At 32.8% G+C, this 23,603-nt stretch overlaps 2 protein-coding genes across 2 annotated transcripts in view; both read left to right on the top strand.

Annotated features, from left to right (window-relative positions):
- LOC106108515 (putative serine/threonine-protein kinase F31E3.2) overlaps positions 1-21,704 on the top strand; it is a 42,652-nt gene extending 20,948 nt beyond the window's left edge. The window contains exons 8-10 of the mRNA XM_013289691.1: positions 19,435-19,523; positions 19,732-19,930; positions 21,118-21,704. Coding sequence (XP_013145145.1) covers positions 19,435-19,523; positions 19,732-19,930; positions 21,118-21,237 — 408 coding nt within the window. The 3' untranslated portion in view covers positions 21,238-21,704. The remainder of the gene's footprint in view (positions 1-19,434; positions 19,524-19,731; positions 19,931-21,117) is intronic.
- Positions 21,705-21,843: 139 nt separating this feature from the next.
- On the top strand, positions 21,844-22,960 carry LOC106108519 (cytochrome c oxidase subunit 6A1, mitochondrial-like). Its single transcript, XM_013289694.1, has 3 exons — positions 21,844-22,010; positions 22,136-22,284; positions 22,771-22,960. The coding sequence occupies exons 1-3, from the start codon at positions 21,920-21,922 to the stop codon at positions 22,855-22,857; spliced, it is 327 nt and encodes a 108-aa protein (XP_013145148.1). The 5' UTR covers positions 21,844-21,919; the 3' UTR covers positions 22,858-22,960.
- Positions 22,961-23,603: the final 643 nt, after the last annotated feature.

Raw genomic sequence — 23,603 nt, 5'->3', positions numbered from 1 at the left:
TCTAAATCATCACTTTATATCTGGTGTCGTAAGTACGCTAAGTGTTATAATATAATAGATAAATATGGTTTGACCTTGCTCTTAGACTATTACGTGAAAGTCCATTTAAATATTTCAAAGATTCGATCGATTATGCCTTATAATAATATAGTTTGGTGTCTATATGTTCTTAGGGTACATTTAGCTTCATGTTGAGGTCATGAGCAGTATGATTATATATATATATACATGGACGAGATGTTAGGACGTACAAGCGAGTAGGATATAGAATAACAAATCTCGCAAGTCAACCTTCACCCTGATGACAGGACGGAGTATGTTAGCCGCTAGGCAATACTGCTAGCATTAATGTAGCTCTTATCTTATGTGTCAAGGTGAAGAGCGAAACGAGATGCGAAGGATTTTCTATTATAAAGTCCAAGGCCTATGTTATGGGCAGGGTACAATCAGGTGAACGCCCTGTATGTTGTACCTAGGTACCTACTACGTAGTAACGAAACAATTCTGAAAGTCAAATTGTGTGTTGGTTCACCCTATATATGAAGCACAATTTTATAGTGCATGTCTGTACTTATTTATGATTACGTAGTTTATTAAATTACGCGTCAACTGAGAAGCCTTGCATTTCTACCGATGCTGGAAATAGATAGCTTAAAGATCTAATCACAGACCCGACTCATGCACGTCTAGGTCGGTAAGTAGGAAAACTTTGCATCGCTTCTTCGTAATAGCTACTTTGTCAAAGTGGAGGCAACTTATCGAACAAGTTGGATACGATAACTTGTTTAGATAGTAAGTTAAGTGCGTAACTTATAGCTATGGATAATAAATAAGTACTATTTCTTGTGAACCGGAGTTATTATTTAATAATATACCAGTGATAAGCGCTCTTAATATGACATTCTCTTCCAATAAATTCATTTAGGGGTTCCTAATTAATGTTTACTATATAATAATGAGTAAACAAATTAATTTCCAAAATTGGTTAATCTTTATCTGCCAAGAAATATTCTCCCTTTCGGAGTAATCGAGATTCTAAATGTTTCGCATTTGAATCGCTTAGGTATTGTTAATAAAATGTAAATAATTAAAGTGCTGATAAATTTAGTAACTTGTGAACAAACAAGAGGTCATGGCACAATACATTTTTAGTGTTAGTAACAATATGGCACTTGACTTATTATAACTTGCCTTGTACTCTCTAACCTTATGGGTCATTAACAAACATCCAATATTTTCACAGATTAAAAATAAGAAACATTTTTTGTTATTATTTTAGCTTGATTAATTTTGAAGAATGTGTAAAAATAAACTCTTAGTGCATCAAGGACCTATAATTATACCTGCTGCTAGCGATGTTAGCTTAATTTTGAAAAAAAAAAATAAAACCCCAATATAATTTGGTAATTATTTAATCGATGATCTTAGACTATAAAGCCTGTATTCTTATGCTTTTGTTATTCGATTTCAAGTTCAAATAAACCATTATATATACAAGTCGTATAAGAATTAATTTCCGAATACAAATAATAAAAAGTTTACGTATGCAAAAATAAATTGTTAATTGACTTAAAATGAAAGATAAATCAAGTTATATCATACAGGTTTGTTTCTGAGTATCAATTAGTGGATAGATTATTTAACAGAAGAATGTTCTGCGCTTATCTTTCAGGTAGCATTGTAGATATTGTCATGATTGCCCAAATTTAGCAAAGACAATATGAGTCATGTTTTTACGCCTTTGTTTTTCGGGGTTAAACATAAAGATATCTTATAATTACCATCATCCATCAACAATAAATGGCATGTGACCGTAATAAAAACACACAGATAAATAATACTTAAAATACTTTATTCATAGATTATTCTTTTTTACGGTACATATCTATGGTACAACGGTATTTAATATTAGAATTCTCTCGTCTTCAACAAATTTTGTTTTGCGCGCGGCGGCAGATCAAGAAGTTTAGATTTGTGGGATGCAACATTTTGATTGTTGTTATAAATTTTGTTTCCTATTTATATTCCGTGCACGGTTGTAATGGGTCTACGATGTCGTTTGGTTCATATTAAATTCACCAAGTTATCCTTGAAGTAAGTAGTGTCGCCACTGTCGATGGTTTACCCATCTCATTGGCGAACTATAAGAAGAGCTGTAGTTCCAATTTTCGCCACTTTTTCAGATAATTTGGTTAGATGTGCGTCGACGTTAACATTGACACTGGTTTATAAGCGGCGCGTATTAACGTGTCGTCTAATGAATAGTAATTGCGTTTTATTTAACACTCTTAAATGTTGTTTTTAAATTAAAAAAAAAGTCTAAGATCATTGAACTATTTATATTTAAATGTTTTTATACAATCGTTTAGCTAATTACAATTGTTATGTCTTGTTAATGAATTTAAGTATAATTGGACCGTTATAGATAATCCTATGTCTGCTAAGAACATTGATTGTTAATATACAATTGACATGAATCATGGTATTATAGAAAAATTAAATGGGATAATATTTTGAGCGCAAACTTCACTGGTATTTGACTCTTTTGGGCATAACCTGAATCTTTAAAATGCAGCCGCAAGAAGTAACGAGACAGCAGGCTATCTAGTGCCCTACTCTATAATCATCGCTAAAGATCGGCAGTGCTTTCACGATCGCCCTCAATACCCCGACTATTTTAGATCTCAAAATATTTAACCGTTCGCACAGGTTCTTTAGTGTTACGATTTATTTGCTAAGTTGCTATCACATGGGTCACGTTTAGCGCTGCAAGCAAAGTAACCGATTACTATCTTTATACCTAGTTCGCAGTATTATGACGCAGTTACATTAGACAGGTCTCAAATTCGAAACGTCCAAAGGGACCCTTGAGGTCGTGGTAGATCAGGGTGGGGGCACTGATAAACTATGAACACGATCCCAGGAAGACGATAATCTAGAGTGGTCCTTTGTTGTCGTAACATCGTGGACCCACAGGGAGAGTTTGAGTGCCGGAGGTCCCGGTGTGTTCCTTAGAGATCCCGTATCCTTCGTCTATGTCACTAGAGGATGACCATCGAGGGGTTTTAGTAGGTCAAATCCTACATAACCCTGTTTTCCCCCCGGAAGGCCGAGTATCTTTTAAAGAATTTCCCTCCGACACCAAAAAAAGGTCTGAAATTCGATGTTTACAAGTTTATTATTCAAATATTTAAACTAGATAAAAATGTTTGATAATGCGCTCTCCTGTACAATTTGGCGTTTGCAGATACTTCATTTTACGTAGAGATCTGTAAATACCAAGTCACGGAAACTTCTACTTTTTTAATAATAACTAATCATGGCCGAAAGGAAATATAATAAAATGTAAACATCAAAAGAATTGTCTATTATCGGATGACCTTAGCTATAACAGGCGGTTAATTGACCGTATCCCTAATATCCTTGTTTGTCTATTGACAATTTTTTTTACCTTATCTGTGGATTTTTTTACTTATCTGTGGCGCAGTGTCTGAGCGGGATTTTAAACAAAAAACGTATCATTCACGGTCTGATGTCAGTCACATGGCTCGGATTCTTCCATTGCATTCGTTTATTACTTTACGTCATTGTGGAATAAGGAATCACTGTAATCCCATACATTCGCTAATATACTACGATTTGAGTAGGAACAGATATCATTGTTTATAATGCAAGTCTTTATTGATGGAATTTCCCTTCGTAATATCGGAAATTAAAGCCCATAGCGAACGGAGATGTTAATAATTTTATTCAGAGCACTAGCTTCCTGTGACTTTCCACTGCTGGAAACAAAAACATATCTTTATTCTTGTTTTTTAGAAGATAACGAGAGAGATGATCTCTTTATAAAGACAGTCGGCGTCGCCAGACAATGCTTATGATACGTAATTTTGTCAGTGGAAACTCACATATAAATCGTTACATCATGGAAACGTACGCTAACGAGTTGGATGGAGTGACTAAAGTTGGCTCTACTTTAGTATCAAAGACATCGTTTCCATACCACAGAGTATAAAGTTACTTATGCTAAAGGCGCAGTAAGATGAGTAATAGGAAAATAATTAACCGCGAACTGTTTTTTCTGCTTTGTATTTTTTTAAGGAAAAATGTATACCTAAAGGTTTAGACGACATATTGACCACGATAAACTTGTACGACAATAAAATAAGCTCAATTAAGTGTTAAATCATTACATTTAAAGATTACTTAGTAAGTAAAGCTGAAGTTAGTGAAATAAAAACACTAAAAATAATGTGGTTATAAAAACTCCAATTAAAACTTAAAACATGTTGACGCCCGATTCGATTTGCTTTCTTTGCACACTTGTTTAAAAGCACTTTTTCGCTTCAAGACGTTAACCTTTTGAAAAAGAAAAAGAATGCGGAAATACACACATATAGAAAAATACAATAATTTTATTTTGAACTTATCCAATGATCTGTGAACAAAAACTACAAGTAAACAGATTTATCTCACGTTTTGATAAAAGCACTGCTCTTTCTAGAATTTACGACCAGTAGGAAATCTTTTAGACATTTAAAATATGTAATTCATGTTCCAATAAACATTTTTCATTTGTAAATCATCAATCAATTAATTCATAAATATCTTAAAGTTATTATTTAAAAGTATGTCTTTCAATAACAAATGTCATTGTATTTGGTATTACTCTTTATAAGAATGTGTTTGATTTATGCGAAAAATGTAGTTGATGTTTAAATTCATACAAATTGTTTTTATTTAAATTATTACTAGTTGTTGCTCGCGATTTCGTCCCCGTGGAAATAAAAGATAGTAGAAAATACAGTCTATGTTACTCACTGATAACGTAGCTTTTTAATGATGAAAGAATTTTTGAAATCAGCCCAATAGTTTTTGAGATATTTCAATACATACAATAAAAATCTCTTCTTTTTATAACATTAGTATAGGTATCAAATTTAGTTGCAGACAAATCCTCTTGCCCTACAAAAAAAATATTTTTAAATGTTGTTCGAAGATTCGCGACCAAACTTTATAATGTTTTCTAATTAAGATTCGTCGTAGTTGTTTATTGTAATGGGGCACGGGCCGAGGCGAGACGAATTACAATGCAGTAAATCTGCATCTGTCTGTATGTGCTTCGTCGCAGGGAAATGTCTGTCTCGAATCTCGAATATCGCATCTTAAGGGAATGGCATTTTCGTTCCGATGTTTTTAAATCGATTTTTGATTTAAAAGATTACTCAACCTCAAAAACACATTACGTTTTGTGAAGTTAATTAACTGCGAAAGTTTTTCGATTGTCATTTTTTATTTTACTTTTAAACTCTCAGTGTGATATAGACAAAGGTTTTTAGGGTGATTTTACAGTACATCTAGTAAATACCCAAAAGAAAATATTTTGAACTTAAAGAAGTATGAATATAATTTTTACGGCTTCTTTTACCGAGAAAGGGCGCCGATATAAAAAGACAATAAACTTTTTAATTCAGGCCGAATAGAGATATACAAACAGATCATTATTTTAATTACACCCATGGAACGGGATTGTTTTAAACGCAGAATTTCTGAGAAAAGCGATCATGTAATACCGATTTTTTTAAATGTTCACTCATTAAAAACCGTTTTTATTAACAAATGACATTTTTCGTAGTAGTACTTAAAACTTTCTCCGAGATTCACGTTAAAAAATTATAGGAAAACCGCATTATGTTGATAAAAATTTGTCACTTGACAAGTAACCTTTGATAAATAACAGAAGCATGATTTAATTGTTTTATTTTCTTAATTTCTTCTTATTTAACAGTACTTTTTTGGGCTGAGCACATTCAAAAACGACTGACGACGACGACTGAAATTCTTAACATAAGAACAACATCTTTAACAATACATTCTCAGTAAATGCCACTCGCAGTCATGCAATGTTTTTAAATTTATCATCATCATCTTTCTCCTTATCCTACTCCCGTAGGGTTGACGCGAAAGGTTATTGTCCTCCACATAACTCATACGTCATCTCAGTCATCACTCCCTTTTTGATCACGTCCCCTTTCACGCAATCCCTAAATGAAACATTATTAAATCTGTACTTCTATCTATACTATTATAATAAAGCGTAAACATACACTTCTTTGTTGCCTAAGATGTCAGCAATTATAACATATTTTTGAATAATTCGTTTTTTAATAAAAAGCCCTACACTTGCGTCATGCTTTAGGCTATATATTTTCACGCCGTTAAACTTTGGGGGTAAATATTTTGGATAAAAACCCTAATGTGGGAAAGAAACCATAAATTGCTGCCAACATCAAGGAAGCAAGGTTTGTCATGTCATGTCATTTTGACATTTGCTATTCATAATTTTAACAAATGTAAACAATAAAATAATGTATTGATAATTTCAAGCGGATGAAGCCGCACGGGAACAGCTATTAACTATATAAAATTTCATTTCTTCTGAAGAGTTAACATGTTATTTTACATGGCAACTGACCTATTCAAGGTGCATACAATGTCTATGACTTATCCACAATAACAAAGTAAAAATATTACACATTAACACTAACGAAGGAAAGGTCAGTTTAGCATTCAGGAAACGGGTGTCGTGAATATTAACTTGCACCTGCCTTTCTTAAATACCATGTACACTGTCCGTTACGAAACGATATTTATTAAAAAGTTTTTTTTTTTAAATAATGCAACTTTTTGCTGACTATTACATCGTCGGTTTATGCTGCACACAACTATGTTATACAATATGTTCAAACATAAATACAGCAGTATGTTTTGTTAAAAATCCATCATAAAACAACCAGTAAAAATTTACAAAAAATAATACAGTAATAACTAATAAACAACAAACATTAATTAAATGAAAAACAATTTAATGACTACACCTTTCATGTGAAAAGGTCTTTAAGTTACAATAGAAATAATTAAAGTCAGAGGCAAGGCGTCTTTGCACTAAACCAAATGAATTAAAACCCAGTGCGAATAACACATTGACATTAACTCGCAAACTAATAGCCCGCTTTTCGGTACCACTAGACCGTTAAGATATTAACGGGGATCAGCAGCGACATTTGTTACATAGTTTGTCTCTATTTTTACAAAAAGAATGTAAGAAACAACAATACAAGAGTTTCTGCAGACGGAACTGAACACAACCAAGGAATAGAGTTTTCAATTAATGATCGATTGATAAACATAAAAAACTCACGATAAATAAATTGTAACCATCATAAATAACGCTGAAAGCTTAGAGTACATTTTAATTAATGATTTCGATTAGCACTAAATAAAATATTTAGTGTCTAACTGGATAACTGTTTTATTACTTAAATGGATTTATAATTTACCGTTAAAGGATCAAGTATTTAAAATAACGATAAAGTAACACTCTCAGCATCTGACGAAGGCAAATGCTTACAATTTCCTTAAAGGCCAGCAACGCATCTGTAGTTCTTTTAGTGTTGCCATGGGCGTCGTTGACCACCTTTGTGTTCCTGCTGCTCGTTTGCCCCCTTCTCGTATAAAAAAAGAAAGCTTTATTCATCTAATACGTCACAACACGATGTTTACAAACAAAATATTAAATTATACAGAAAGTAATTGTATTTTTATTGAAATGCCAGCTGTTGCTCGCGACTTCGTCCTCTTGAAATTAAAATTTGCAGAAAACATGTGTTACTCATGAAGTAACTTTCAAATGGTGATAATTTATAAATCTGCATAGTAGTGTTTGAAGTATTTCAATACATGCTGAAGTCCAAAAATACAAATCTTTCCTCTTTATAGTATTAGTATAGCTTATTAAATTATATTTGTTTAAGGCTGAAATCGTACTCATAAATTTTATGTCGCACAAAAATCGTTTGGTAACATGCTTGCACTATCACGTTTGTGAACTTTAACCGTTTGTTTCAGGAGGAATGTGCATAACAAAATAATGCTATCTCTTTTAAAGACGCTTCAAAACTACTTTTATTGTTATAAACTTTGTGAAGTTAATGGGAGCATGAAATGGGACAATTGCGTAATTTCTTTCAGTTGCCGCAGAAAAAAAAAACTCGTTATTTATGTAAACTCCGACTTATTACTAACAAAGTAACGCCAAAGAACAACAAGCTGTCAGATAAATAGTAATAAAGCATCTTTGCAATTTTTTTTATTAATAAATCGTTTGCAATTCCAAGCTTCATTGCAATAAATGGAGTCAGTTTATTTTATTGTATTATTGGTTTTGTGACGTAAATAATAACATGTGATTTACGATATTCGAATAGTTGATTTCTCTAACACAACATGCCTTATGTAAATGTTTCGTGAGTGTAAACACAACATGGTAAGTACATCGGAAACAATGTATTTGTTACAGGTGCATTTTTAATGTTCGTGACTACACAGATAATGTATGAATTAGCCGCAGGAAACAGCAAGATGAGACAAAAAGCGGCAGCGTTTTATGTACTAATGCTAGTTACACACGACCACGGAACGGAGCAGTAGACGGTGCAGTACTGCAATTGTTATTATCAAAATAGTCATTACGTATGAATCGTATGTATCAAAAAATACTATTGCAGTACTGAGAATGCTCTGTCTCATTGTTCCACCCTCGTGTGTTACTAGCATAAGGTAGGACGCACGTATAGTCAGGGTTTTTCTACTTCTCTGCCAATTTTGTCGACCTCTCCAATTATTTTTGACCCCGTTGCTTGTTTTTAAATGTTGATTACGTATTTTATTGTTCGAATATTTGCGCATTTGTGGGTTTTGTCCTTTTTTTGAGAATTAACTTAATTATTGTCATGGTAGTATCAATTTTCTGTGTTTAATTTGTTTAAAATTTGTTAATAGAATCGATGTTTATTTTCTGTTTTGATTGCGGAATGAAATAATTTACTTCAAACAAAAGACATCTACGGGAGTCTTCTAGAAAGTACTATCCTATTTAAGTTTTTTTATATTAATTATTGCGTGTTTTATAAAATTTATGAGTATATGGTAGTTATATCTTAAATGCAAAGAACAAGATTAGCGTCTTATCTTTTTATCTCTATTAAACTGTTAGAAATAACTTTATGGTCACATCATCGACAATATTTTCTAGAACATCGTTGGTTGTCTTATGCCATATGACCTAAGAAGCAGAAAATTATTCCGTACTTGTGCAAAGATCTACATTGGCTATTATATCTTTTTTGTCCGGAATGAAGTACACTATTAAAGGTAGGCAGCTGTAGATAACTTTTTTAATAAATGCATAATGATAACTTTGCTAAATTTGACTAAATTTTTTAAATTTACTAAATTTTTTCAAATATTTAATTAAACTTTCGTCTTAACTTTATACGTAGAAAACGTCTGTCGTGTGCTCATGTTGTTTAAAACCGTCCAATGACCGTGACTCTTTAAGAACAAAATTATAAACGCCTACAGACATTTAAATAAACGACAATTAGATATGTAAATGTTAACGAATAAATACAACTTAGTAATTTATTATTGTTTTTAAACTGATGTATGCATTTAATTTCATATGTGATTAAAGTGGCGTCCCATCTTCGTGCATAGATGTACTATGCGTACAGCTAGCAAATAGGTGTAGTTTGGAACTTCTATGGACACCATTTGACTTTGTACTCTATTTCTTTACATTAAGTAATCTTTTTGCATTTGATTTGATAGCTCTTTTTGTGTTAGTTGTGTAGTTTGTTGTACTTTCTGGTCGCCAGGCGGCGCCTTGTCGCAGAGAAGTAATGACAATCATTCATGTACTAATGACTACACCCTACGCTATGAGGACTCGTTTATTTTCTTTTTGTAGGATTTTTTTTTTATTAATTGGTTTCTTATTGTATCAATATCATTTAACTAATTACTTTCATATAATGTTCATAAAAGCAGATTAGGAAGTCCGACTCATAATGTTTAATCTGCGGACGGAATTTTTGACATAAATCCTACGATATAAAAGATTTTCAACACCACTAATCATAAGAATATTTGACTCATGGCCGAATACTGAAACGACCACAATAAGACCACACTTTAACTTTGTTTTTGAGCGTTAAAGTTTTGACGTTCGACGACAGATTGTAAGCTGCACTTGCGAATCAAGATATTTAATCGTTTCAGTATAAGGCCGTAAAGGTTCTTATTTTCGATGTTATTATACAACAACCAAATTGTACTAAGGCAAACAAAAGCATACCGTAATTACTCTAATTGCTAAAACAATATAGATACAAAATCTAAATTAACTTAAACAAAAGCCCCTACAATATCTGCTACGCACTCATTACTGCTAATAGTTTCCTAAATAACCTAAACTTAATAACAGAAGAGGTTATTTCCGCATCGTTAAAATGTTAGCGAACAACGAACAACGACATGGAGGCAGGGACGTACTCAGCAACAATATTATAAATCATACTAATATTATAAATGCGAAAGTTTAGATGGATGGATGGATGTTTGTTAGAGTTTGTAGCCTAAACGGCTGAACGGATCTCGATGAAATTTGGCATAGACATTGTAATGTATTTATAAAAAATAAAGGAACGAAAATAAGCGGTACTGTGGCTTGTGGCGAGTCTAAGTGCGTAATCATCTTATATCTGGGCGGGATCCCGTAGCCTTTGTGTATTTAAAAAATCGTACTACTATGTTGACTTTACACTTTCACGTTTAAAATAATTCAAATTTATTTATTTTTTTTGACTTTAACTAATTTAATATATCCGAGTCTGACCCTGTCACAACAATGTTAGAAACGCTCGTCATCGTCATACCCTAACGACCCTTTCTTTAAAATCTATTGTTAAATTGATTTAAAACAAGTTGTACTGGCTTCCTTATTAGTTTTGTGATGACGTGTTTGCGGTTACAAATGTTTCATTTTTAAAAAATAAATATAAGTAACGCTAATTAAGTTTTACTTATTAGTATTTACCAGTACTAAATTATTTATGCATACTTTTTTTGTTGTATATTAGAACTCTTACTTCATTGTATTACTTTTTGAATCTAATTAAAAGACAAATAAAAAATGTCTTGAGAAGTCTATATCTAAAATTTAATTGAAGTTTTTGGAGGACACTTAATTTTTTATTAACATCTTAAGTATGTAGATGAACCTTCATAAAGGTCACGGGTAATCACGATATTAGCTAAAACATTAAGTTTTTTTTAGTTTTCCTTGTGAACATAATTACTTAGATGCATTAGATTAGGAACGATGAGTAAACTATCTTTAACCTAAGTCAGAATAAACAACGAAGAATCCACTTTAGAAGTATTTTAAACTTCAACACGACTTATATCTTTTTTTCTTACCTTTTTTTAATGCAGTCTATTAAAAGATGTATTTGCATGTTTTTTTCTTTATGCACGATAATTACATGGGATGGAAAAAGTATTTTTTCCTCAGTAAAAAACAACAGACGCCTAAAGTTAAGATATTATACATACGATAGCATCGTAATAAATAAACAAAGACATGATGTTAAAACAATGTGAGGTTTTTGACAAATTCCCTTTTTCTTAAAAAAAAAAACTAGAAATAACTACAAATAAGGGCAAGATTCATCAGTAGTTATAAGTATTCATTTTCTGTAAATTAAGTATCAATCTTTGTCAGTTTTTTTAAGAAGGGGGACTTTAATTGGACCGAAATTTCCTGTTACCCTTTTTGAGTTAATTTATTGAATTAAAAGTTTTTACGCAACATATATGTCCATTGACAGACTAGAGGCTTTTAAATAGAGATGTTTAGACAATATTTTTTATCTGTTTAGTATATTCTTCTATTATACGACAGTGGAAGTGTTTTAACTTTAACATGTCGAGTGGGAACAGCGTTAAGGTAAAAGGTAAACACAAAACTTGTACAATGACAAGGTTATTGACCGCTGGCGACTCGCAGCGTTGCCCTTCCAACACGGAGCGTCGTATCGCCCCTTACTGTTTCCATGATCATATTTAAATTTTACCCTAACTATAGGGTAAAACTCCACTACCAAACACACGTACAAATGGAAGTATGTTCTTAACAGTGGTAGTGCCTGTTTTACCATCTTAGCAAGAATGGGACGGCACGCCCGGTGTAATACCACGATCACACAGAAGACAGGCGTGACATGGAAGCAATTCCGTGTATCGTCTGATGAGTGTGGTGTCGAAGGCCTAATTTAAGTCCCTTTCTTTTTACCACCCTTTTCTTATAAGGGGAGGATTGGAAGGGAAAGTAGATTTGACGGTGGAAAACATGCATAGGAAGGGGAATTGTTCTCATTATGTGCGTCTCCTCCTCCGTCGGAAGGCAACGCATCTGCGATTGAGGATGTCTATGGGCAGCGTTCGCTTCGCCATTTTAGCGGATTCAGGTGGCCGGGTGCTCGTTTGCCACCTTATTTTATAAAAAAAATCCACTGTAATACAATATAACTTTAAGTTATAAGAAAGTACCTTAGCTTTGCCAATCTATGATCTATTTTTGAATCTAGTTAGCCGCCTGCAATATTCTCGAAAGGACTTTTTTGACAAAAATAATAAAATCTGTTATTACTTAAAGGCCAGTTAGTCTACTCGTAATATGGTCTTTTTCATCAATTTTTCCTGGATTATATGAAGTAACTATTTAATTATTTATAATGTATTTCTGTACATACGAAGGGCGCTGTTCTATTTACTAAGCATGCGTCATGTGTTCAATCAGAGTCTCAAAAGGATGTCCGCCATTATAACTGAGATTGAACGGTCTCTGACGGTTTAGTCTCGAGTGCCGTGTACATTGCCGACGGTTAACTTGACGGGTCAAGTATTGAGACACAATTTAATACTATTATTTTATTAAAACATCACACGAATGCAAATAGACAAGCAATAAAATTCAATAGATTAGTACCAAGATTATTATCGTTTTTTTTTAATTTATACTTATATAATAAAGCGTAAACACATAATACTTTTTGGCGTAAGATGTCAGTAATCAGCAATCACGGCATATTTTTGAATACTCCTTTTTTTACTAACTCCTCCACTTACAACCTGCTTTAGGCTATATATTTTCACGCTATAAAACTTAGTGGGTAAATAAATCGGAAAAAACCTTCACCTTGGAAGGGGACCTTAAACTACAAGCTGCCAACATTAAGGAAGCAAGGTTATTATAGTAACGGTTATTTTGACAATTGAGAATGTGACAAATATAAATAATAAATTAAAGTTTTTATAATTTGAACAGCTAGTTCAGTTATAAATTCATAAAAGTTTGGTGTAGATACTGAGTGTTAACTAAAACCTCTCTCTTGAAAAGACATGTTAATTGCGTGGGTAAGCATAAACGCTGGTTCTATATTCACAGGCACACGAAGTACGTGTATTACCTAAAAATTAGAGATGACAAAAAAAAAGGATTTTCCAGATTTTTTTAAAGACACGTAGCTTGGGTCATTAAAACTAAATGTCAAAGATTACTCTAAGTTTAAGATTAGTCTATTAGGGCAAAATCTTTATATAAGATTTTGAAATGATTTACTTAAGTAGATGTGGATTTAGAATTTGGAACAGCTGTGTAATTGTTATTTTATTTTACGACGTTGTTTCAAAATTTGTCTTTCATTTTATATCGGTGTTAGATTTATTAATAATTTGCAATAACTGAAGTATAAAAGAATCAGACAGAAAAGTCAGGAAATTGACGAAGCAAAAAGTATACAAGAATTAATCGGAAAGTTATAATTGAGAGCAATAAAATTTACGTAAAAGAGAAACAAAATATGTCCAAATAACATCGTTTATTGATATTTTTTGTCGTTAAAAATTCAAAACATTGATTTTCATCACTTCATATTTGCTAAGAAAAATGATATCCAGGAAAGTACGTATACCTCATCCCCATTAGAAACTAAATAAAAAAAGTATGTAAATACTCGCAGTTTTATTGCACCTAATAAAATATTAAACTTTATCTTAATTGTAACATTTATTATTGACAGTCACAGGACATGCATGCCTATAATTTTTCACACAAGCTATCACGAACATTAAACCGGCTTCAGATTAAACCATTGTATTTTAATGTTTCTTTTTTTTTCATAAATTTCACAACAACGCGAATGCCACCGCGCCGTCCATCGATCACTCGTCAAGGTTACGCCGAGATGAGACTAAGGTATCTCCTAACTGGGGTGGCCATGTATAACAATTTTATAACAAATAACGATCGTGTATCAAGACAACTAACATTGTTATACTTCAAATAGTTACCAAACGGGCATTTTAAAGACGGCACCTACCTTGCTTTTAATTACTTTTAACGATGATTACATTTTTATCGAACATCAAGTCCTTGTAGAGACCTTTAACCAAAGAATAGGAATCTCTATGTTAAGTAGTTTTTTAGTTTCGAGTATACTAATTTCCAAAAGGAACAGTTTTATGAGTAGTTTGAAATTATTCCTTTTGATAACAATGTCCGGCTAATTTTCATAAAATTATGGTGAACGTAGTTTTAGAAATAAAATAATGAGTGTCGCACAATGAGCTGCGCAACCATAGTCAGTTAAATAGACATTTAATTAGCTATCGCCGTATGTTTGCGACACCAATATTTCTACCAATATATTTCTTCGAGTACAATGACGTACTTTTATTGATAGACTTCGTCAGTTCTTGATAACAAAATACCATTCATCAAAATATATTTTCACAATACGACTATTTATGCTGCTGCGAACAAAAGACCATGAAAAAGACCTTCATGTTCAGCTTTGAAAAAGCTTTAAGCTTTTTTGTCGAATCCTGGACGGTATAGAACTGATATGCTTTTTCTACACAAATATTAAAATGTTAGAACTGATTCAAAATCTATTTGCAAGTTATCATACCAATATTATAAATGCGAAAGTTTAGATGGATGGATGTTTGTTAGAGCTTGTAGCCTAAACAGCTGAACGTATCTTGTTGAAATTTGACATATATGTAGAACATAGTCTAGAAGATCACATAAGCTACTTGCTTTTGTTTTTTTTTAACTCTACGCGGACGGAGTCGCGAACAAAAGCTAGTCTATATGTCTATATCTATACTAATATTATAAAGAGGAAAGATTTGTATTTTTGTATGTATTCAAATAACTCAAAAACTATTGGGCCGATTTTAAGAACTGTTTCACCGTTAGAAAGGTAATTTACTTGTGAGTCACATATGCTATGTTTATTTTAAATTTTTGATATGACGCAGGCGAAGTCGCAAGCAAAAGCTAGTTATTTATATCATTTTTACTTTAACGCCTGTGCTGATGCTAATGCATGTGTAAAATAAAGACAAAAGACTGTTTTAATTACTTTACATAGAACCCGTTCGGAGCAGTGTGTTTTGTTTTTAAAAAAGTTTGCATCTATAATCCAGCGTTAATGAATTATTGCGTCGTATGCAGGTAAATGGCCTTGTCAGGGTCCTCTGGAGCCAGTTTATGGTAACGAAGGCGGTTCGCGTCAGTGAATCGACTGGCCGTCAACGTCCTACTGTAATTTACCTTCATCTAGGGGTGCTTCTTGGAATTAATGTTGCTGTCTTGGCGGGTTTAATACCCGTCGAGATCGATTACATTGCTTGTGGATCAAGTTTATGATCAGAAAGAATTGCACAATCTTTTGGACTTTATTAATGTACAAAATATTAAAGTATTTCTAAATGTTTTAAAGAGAACATATCGTCAAGAGATTAATTTTTAGAGCTTCTAAAGCAAAGCTTACTAACTTAGCGTACTAAAAAGTACCTTTTAAAATTAATGTCACTTCGTTAGTTTATGGCATTTTACTTTAATGTATACTACAAAATATAATAAATTAACCCCATTGTAGAAACAGCAAACATAATATGAAATACTTTCAAACTAAAGTTATTTGTTAACTACTTTAAATTTAATTTCCTTTAAGCACCTGTTGCTGATAATATACAAGATTCAAAAACACCTAATTTAATACAGCTATTAATCTAGATTTAACCTCATAATTTAGGCTAAATTACTATCTAAATAACATAATAAACATAGTGTTGTATTTATAAAAAAGTTCAATCTTTATTTTTTTTCTGAAATGCAACTTTAAAAATGATATCTTCACTGTATAGCGAAGCTTAATGACTGAGCCAATCTTGAGATATATAAATGAGTTTCAAAGTTGAATGATCGGCTCGCTACCCGTCATGCGATGTCGCACTTCTCAGGGTTGATACTTGATATGTTACAACTAATGTTAAACCAGAATAATGTTCTTTTCCTAGAAATTGGTGTAGATTCTATATGACTATGTTTTTGCCTAAGTAGACAGATCTTTCGTTTTTGTGCTAAAGATAAAAACCTTCGTTTTCATTTCCCCGTGACGTTTTATATGCGGCCATAAACAAATTAAAATGTTAAATAATTATGATTTTATTTATGATCAAGATGGCTATCATTATTTCGTCGCCGTGTTTACAAAAAAAATTTTACTAATGACATAAATACGAAAGTTCAGATGGATGGATGTTTGTTAGAGAAGCCTAAACTGCTCAACGGATCTCGATGAAATTTGGCATAAATGTAGTGGAGAGTCTGGAAGAACACATACGTTACTTTTTTTTAATTCCGCGCAGCCTAGTCGCTAGCGCAACAAAGTCAGCTACTGTATCTTTTATTGAAATATTCATGTATAAAACAGTTTATTTTTAATGTGGTAAAGCAACCCTACATAGAGTGCGGCGAGCTTCGCGAGGAATGAACCCGAGCGGTTAAAGCTACGTCGTGGCCTTCGTAAAAAAGTTAAATTACAAAATAAGTATAATACTGGCTCCAATAAAATCAATTGCAGGACCTTTAGCGTTCTTACATGTGAATCATGCAATACTGAGAATTAATACCTCGCTCGTTATCGTTTCGCGAGTACGAAACTCTTTATTTCTTTAGACTTTACACCAGTTATTATGTTTAATGATACATTTGTTCAACGTATCGTAATTTTTATTAACAGATGTAATATTATATCGTAACTGATCTGTCTATTTTTATACGACAAAATAGTAGCGTGATTTTGTGGTTACTAGATGTCTAGTGGTTTTACTGGATTTTCTACATGAAATTTTACTGTTTCTTCAGCAGCCTGTATAAGGTGTCAATTAGCTTCTTCGCCCGCTGATGTTATTCCATTACCCTTGGATTTCCCCGCAACCATTTCGAGTAGACAGAATCTTTATCCTGTCATACTAACTCTTCGTCTGCTAAAATAAACAAATGGAACGAAGTAAGATGTAGTAAGAATGAAACAAAAGAATACTGTAAAGTTATAGAAACCCATTTTTGACCGATTTCCCAAAAGAAGGAAGTACTCAATTCGTGTGTATATTTTTTTGTACAATTTAGCGATTTTTCTGACGCATTTTTTTTCCAGATACTTTTTTTAATTGTAGACCATATAGTTTGTGCCCCATAGTCTGCAAACTTTTGGCTGTATTGTTTTTGAAAGAATTGTATTTATTACTTTATTACTTCCTTTGTCAATAATTTCTGCTGGACACACAATCACTCGTCATTCACCTATAAATTTATTGTCTGTGTGAATTGTATAGTATTAAAAAATCAGGAACTTTACCATAATATCAGTAGTAATACGACCTTACGTAGCAACATGACAATGGCAAGGAAGGAGTTAAAGTAATTCAGTGCGTCAGGTAGTCGAAGTAATTTAAATCTTGCTTCGGTACTCACTAGTTCGCTAATGCGGTCAAATCGTGACCAGGTCGCAATATAAACATACAGCGTACCAGTTCAATCACTTTGTAACTAACTAGCTGTACCCGGCATGCGTTGTAGAAACAAAAATAATCTTAGAGACAGTCAAAATAATGTCAAAAGAGAAAACTTTAATCATCAGTTTAGGATGTTTTTATTTCCATTTTTACAAACATCCTAGCTGATCCCGGCATGTGTTGTATCTTAGACAAGAAGCGTCAAAGGAGCTTTACGTTTGTTTTATTTTTGCCACAAGCCACAAACCTCCTCTGTCTTCCTCAGAATAGCCTACTAAAGGCTCATTAAAATCTGTCCAGTAAATTAGGAACATACAGAGATATAAAAACAAAAAAAAACTGTTTTCAAAGATAACTGAGCATACTACTTACCTACCAAAGTTTCAATACAATTTAATTATTAATAGTTAAGAAACGTACATGACAAACAAAAGTACAAGCATTGTATATATAGATAAATATTAATCAGTAGTCAATGCACTGGTTCTAACGGTGTGCTCTTAATTTATGGACTGAATGTCTGGAAGCCTAACATCCCATGTTAACTCAAGTAGTCGGCGAAAATCATATAAAATTAACATTTTATTGATTCCCCTTACCCTCGTCGTAATAAACTATTCCAAAGCAAACGTGCGTTTGAACCGCACGTTTATGCTCTATAAACAACTTCTCTGTAAGGACTCATTATTCTTCACATTTCTAGAAGACATGACTAGTAGAGAAATATATTAAAAGCTCGTTAAATTGATACTTGAAAATAAAGGTGATATTGTATTAAAAAAAATATGTTAATGATTAATAAATTTGACAAGTTACATATATGTACCAGGGAGTGTGATGAGATAATGTCTTTTAGCTGCAGTGATACGGTACATTTCAGCAGAAGTTCCTAATTCAAATTTCTATTTTTAAATTCACATAATATACCAGCCAGTTCGAAACCGGACTTACCGTTTTATAAATTGACTCGCATCTATTTTAATATGCAATAGTAACAGGCAACACAATCTTTGCAGCATTACCCCGCCCTCGAGGTGCATTTATCTCGATGTACTAACAATCGTTAAAACGTGCTGTAAATTCCAAGTGTGCAATTAAGGCGCTGGGCTCCCTATTTTTAGCCGGTCGAGTGAAGGTGGACTTTTTTCCACGCAACGGGTCCCGAACGGGTTGTGCTGTCGCTCCCAGTTTTTATGTAATAATAATCGTGGTCATATTTGTGACTAACTTACAACTTCGTCTGCAGTGGAGGATGAATTGTCAAAAAACCCGGAATATGTTCAGAATGCAATTATTTCTACTGATAAATGATTTTGGTTGTTTTTAAGTTATTTTTGTTAAAGTTGTCATTGTGGTCCAAAAAAGCTGTGGACAAAACTAGATTCAGAGAACTTACATTGTCTCTATCACATTACGAATATCGTAAAAGCTATTTTTACCAGCTTATAATTGGAAGCAATTTTAAATTTAACTTATCTGTTCGTAATGAAAGCGTATTTAAAATTACTGCGCATAATACGTACGGTGGACAATCATAAATTTAATCTGGTTGAAAATTACTTCAACTGTTTAAGTATACGTACATCCGTTTACCATTAAATATGGCTTGATTATTAAATAAGGGTACATTATCACTTGTTGAATATATTGAATTTTCAGTATCCAACGCCTGCGATGTACAAAAATTCCACAGAAGATATAGACGAAGTTGACAGGGCTACTAATGTCTCTACAGAACATTCTATAAGGTAATATTTTCATTTTATTATTTTACTTTTGTGCCGTATATGGCGACTATGTCAAAGAGTCGATATCGACAGTTTCATGCACTTAGCGCTACTAGATCAGAGAGCCATGCCATACACGGACCAAAGTCTGAAAGCACTAAAACCTTATACTGGCTTAGGCAGTGGACAGCGACTGCTCACAAGTCTATTATTATATTCTTGTTGATAGTTCAAGAGGACAAAAGAGCTGCAAAGAAGCACTACCAGGCACTCTTCCGGCGAGCGCTGCTACTTTGTCTACTGCGTCTCGAGGGCTGCTCGTGCGCTTACTAGAGCGGGACCCCAGGGTGCGCCTGCGCAGCTTGCGGCAGCTGCAACAGTCTGCATTCTATATGAGCTACAATTTCGAACACGTTAAAGCTAAAAAGGTAAGCGATCAGAAATCGAGCGCACGTTCGTCTTGGTTTATTTTTTAATGGATTTTTCTTAGTAGGGTTCTGTAAATAAATTTGTGAAAGTAAAACAATATGACATGGTTAATGATCTTACTAAACGTAGCACACTTGATGGTTTCAGAGTTACCATAGAGCTTATTTGTGCCTTTTTGCTATATTTGTTGGCCGCCTTATAAAATCCTTTGCTGATTTGCTGTAGTTATAATTTTTTTTTACGTCTACGGGTCCCTGTTCTTAGATACCCACTCTTGTCATGTTACTTAGCATGCGTCCAAAGCTTTTCGGTCGGCGTCGGCGACTGTCACAGTGGACGCGACTTGCATCCTATACAAATAAAAAAAGCTGTTAGCGATGTATTTAAAAATAAACTAGTTGCGTGCACACGCGCGTAAAATATCTTTGATGTGATCTTTAAGAACCTGAACTTATAACTAAGGTCATTAACTTTTGATTATTCGATTTCTACTTCCACTTGTAAATAAAATTAGTAATTTTCTTCGGAATTAAGCTAGAGTAAGTCTATTTCATTTTACCGTATTTCATCGTCATCAACTTGCCCTTGCCGCTACGAAGGGTCGGCACATACTGTGCTGCTCTTCCATACACTTCTATCGGTCGTCATATCTAAATGGAGTATTATGTAGTAATTTAGTAGTAAGAATTGAAAATTAGGTTCCAGTTAGGTTCCATACCTTACAGTCACACTGTGTTTCCAATGGATAGCGACGTTAATAACCTTATAATGTTATTCGAAAACAAAGACGTTAATTTTCCTAAACATCTGATAAAACAACACTACTATATATCTCTGAAAGCTCCATTTACGCTAATGGCAGTTTAAATACTTCGCTGATTCATAGAAATTTATCGCTAAAGGTTATTAACGTTTTTGTGCACGCAGGATGCAGATAAATGTTACATTTTTCTTGAAAGATTGTTATCAAAATTTTAAATGACTTAAATATCTTTTTAACGATAGCAAAACTAATGATACTCAAATTATTTAGAAGTTAACTCTTACAAAACGAACGAAATAGAAGGATTCGTAATGAAATAGGTATGTTTGTTAAAATAGTGGTAGGAATATTAGACGAAGTAGGTGATAAAATCAAAGGGGTAATAAAAGGTAAGAAGAGATTTATTTAATTATCTTGTTTCAGGTGTCTCCGAGGTCAATACTGGAAAAAAGTTTTCCTCCAGAAAAAAAATTAGATGATGGCAACATTAACAACTCTAATCATCACTTTCTATCATTCGATCAACAGAATATGGCCGTATAGCACAATTAATATGAGATTAGTCTTATTACATATTATTTGTTTACCATTCTTGTTTCGTACTTTTTATTTACTTTTTCTTTGTTCCGTACTAGCCAAAAATGGATCAGTTCTGTGATTGAAAAAGGAAAACTTGTTAAACATATGTAAACAAGAATTATACTAACATTACCTATTGCATTTATAGTCAGATAGCATTATTTCTAGAATCTTAAGAAAAGTCTCGATATTCTGTCATGAATAATGAGTCATGAGTAGTAAAGATGAAATGTAATCTCAAAGTACTGGATTTTTATTTCATTTAAAAACAAACCAACGCTTTTCAGGTCAAAAATCTAAAATCATTCCGATCAGAAAACTAAAGTTTGTTACAGCGACATCTATCGCACGATACTGGTTTCTAAAATAACTTGACCAGCGCAATACTACATTTATAAAAAATGAGCACTAAAATATCGCAAAATGCACATTAAAAAATTCTGATTTCGGTAAATTGTATAAATAGGTGTTATTAACATTATTTAGTATTAATAACATTAATGTTTATTTATTTAAAAACTATTATTACAGCAATCATGTATATGGCAGCATTTAAATCGATATCAATTTTTTTGGCAACTTTGACATTTGACAAGTGAATTTATCTCGTATTCAGTAAAATTTTCGACTCGTTAAAACACGCAAAATGGCTTCAATCCTGCAAAGGGCAGCAACTTTGTATCTCCAAAATCAAGCACGTGCTGCATCACATGCTGCTACAGCTGGAGGACATGGGGGTAAGTTTTGCAAATAGTAAAATCTGTAAATTATGTAATCATAACCCTTTTCTATGCTTATCTATTTTCAAAATTGTTTTCTACAACACAGTGTCATCTTTGTAATGTACAAATCTTTTTATTAGGTGGCTATAAGCTGTGGAAGAAGTTGACATTCTTCGTCGCATTCCCGGCTGTAGGTCTTGGTATGCTCAATGCTTACTTAGCTCATCAGGAGGAACATCATGAGCGCCCACCATTCATTGCCTATGATTACTTGCGAGTCCGCACCAAGGTAAGATAAAGACAAAAAACCAGAAAGATAATCATTATACATATTAATTCACGAAATAAGTGAGCTAAGGTGAAGTAGTTACAATACAGATTATCTTTTGGATTATACTTTAGTAAACAGAGATAATATTATTCAAAAATGTAATTGTTGCTGTAAATAATTGTTTATGTGTAGCAAATAAACAACTATTTAGATGGTAGTTGTGAAAATATGAATAAAAAAAAAATCTTCATTATTACTAGCTGCTACTACTAACTTTCGCCAGCGACTCCGTCCGCGTGAAACTAAAAAAAACAAAAGTGAATAGCTTATGTGTTTTTTCAGACTATCCGCTATATCTATACCAAATTTCATCAAAACCCATTCAGCTGTTTAGGCTACAAACTCTTAACAAACATGAATCCATCCAACTAAACTTTCACATTTATAATATTAGTAACATAGTAAGATTTCACTGCAATGCAGAAGTGTTGTTTTTTTTTTCAGAGATTCCCATGGGGTGATGGCCAGAAGTCACTGTTCCACAATCCTCATGTCAACGCTCTGCCCTCTGGCTATGAGGATGAGCACTAAATTTTACCAACCAGCTTTAATGTTAGACAATTTATTTGCTGTTTCAATGTGCGTGTAGGTTACAAAATTGTGTACTGTAAGATATTAAAGTGATAAAATATTATCTATTGTGTTTTATTTACATTAGAATTTTGTATCAACGGACAGTTGAATATTGATGTTCATAAATAATAGGTTAGTGCTTAGGTATTGTGGATGCTTAATATTCCCTATTTTAGAAATCAGTCACAAAAAATGCTAGAGAAGTTTATTCTTAAATGTAAAGTTTGTAAAGAAAGGCTACGTTTTGTTTTTGTTAGAAGATTGGTAGAGAAACGACAAACGAAATGATAAAATCAGACTCTTACAAGGAGTCGAGGTGTAGTATATGTCTTGCTGTATACTTCAAGCACATATTTTTTCTTTACGCTTAAAAATATTTATTACTATGAGAGTTGCTGTCATATTGCATTGTTAATCTTTTTTCTAGAACATGAGATATAAATGGGGTTCTACGACATATCACAAAGAAATATAAATTAATTGATTTAATATTTTAGGAAATAAACTATTCGTGAAATGAAACTTAAATAACTTGGTGTTGTGTTGTCTGTCAATGTCATGTTTTGATCTGTCAATATGTCATTCTCGCGTTCATTTTATTTATTGAATAATCAACACAGAGTACTTTGTAACATACTGAAATAGAGACCAATCTTCGGCCTAAAATTGGGTAACACGAAGAAAAGCGCCATCTGTATTTCATA

This window comes from Papilio polytes, unplaced genomic scaffold (assembly GCF_000836215.1).
Source record: "Papilio polytes unplaced genomic scaffold, Ppol_1.0 DF821511.1, whole genome shotgun sequence".
Classification (NCBI taxonomy): domain Eukaryota; kingdom Metazoa; phylum Arthropoda; class Insecta; order Lepidoptera; family Papilionidae; genus Papilio; species Papilio polytes.
The sequence above is the reverse complement of the archived record's forward strand: the minus strand, read 5'-3'. Positions and strand labels throughout refer to the sequence as shown.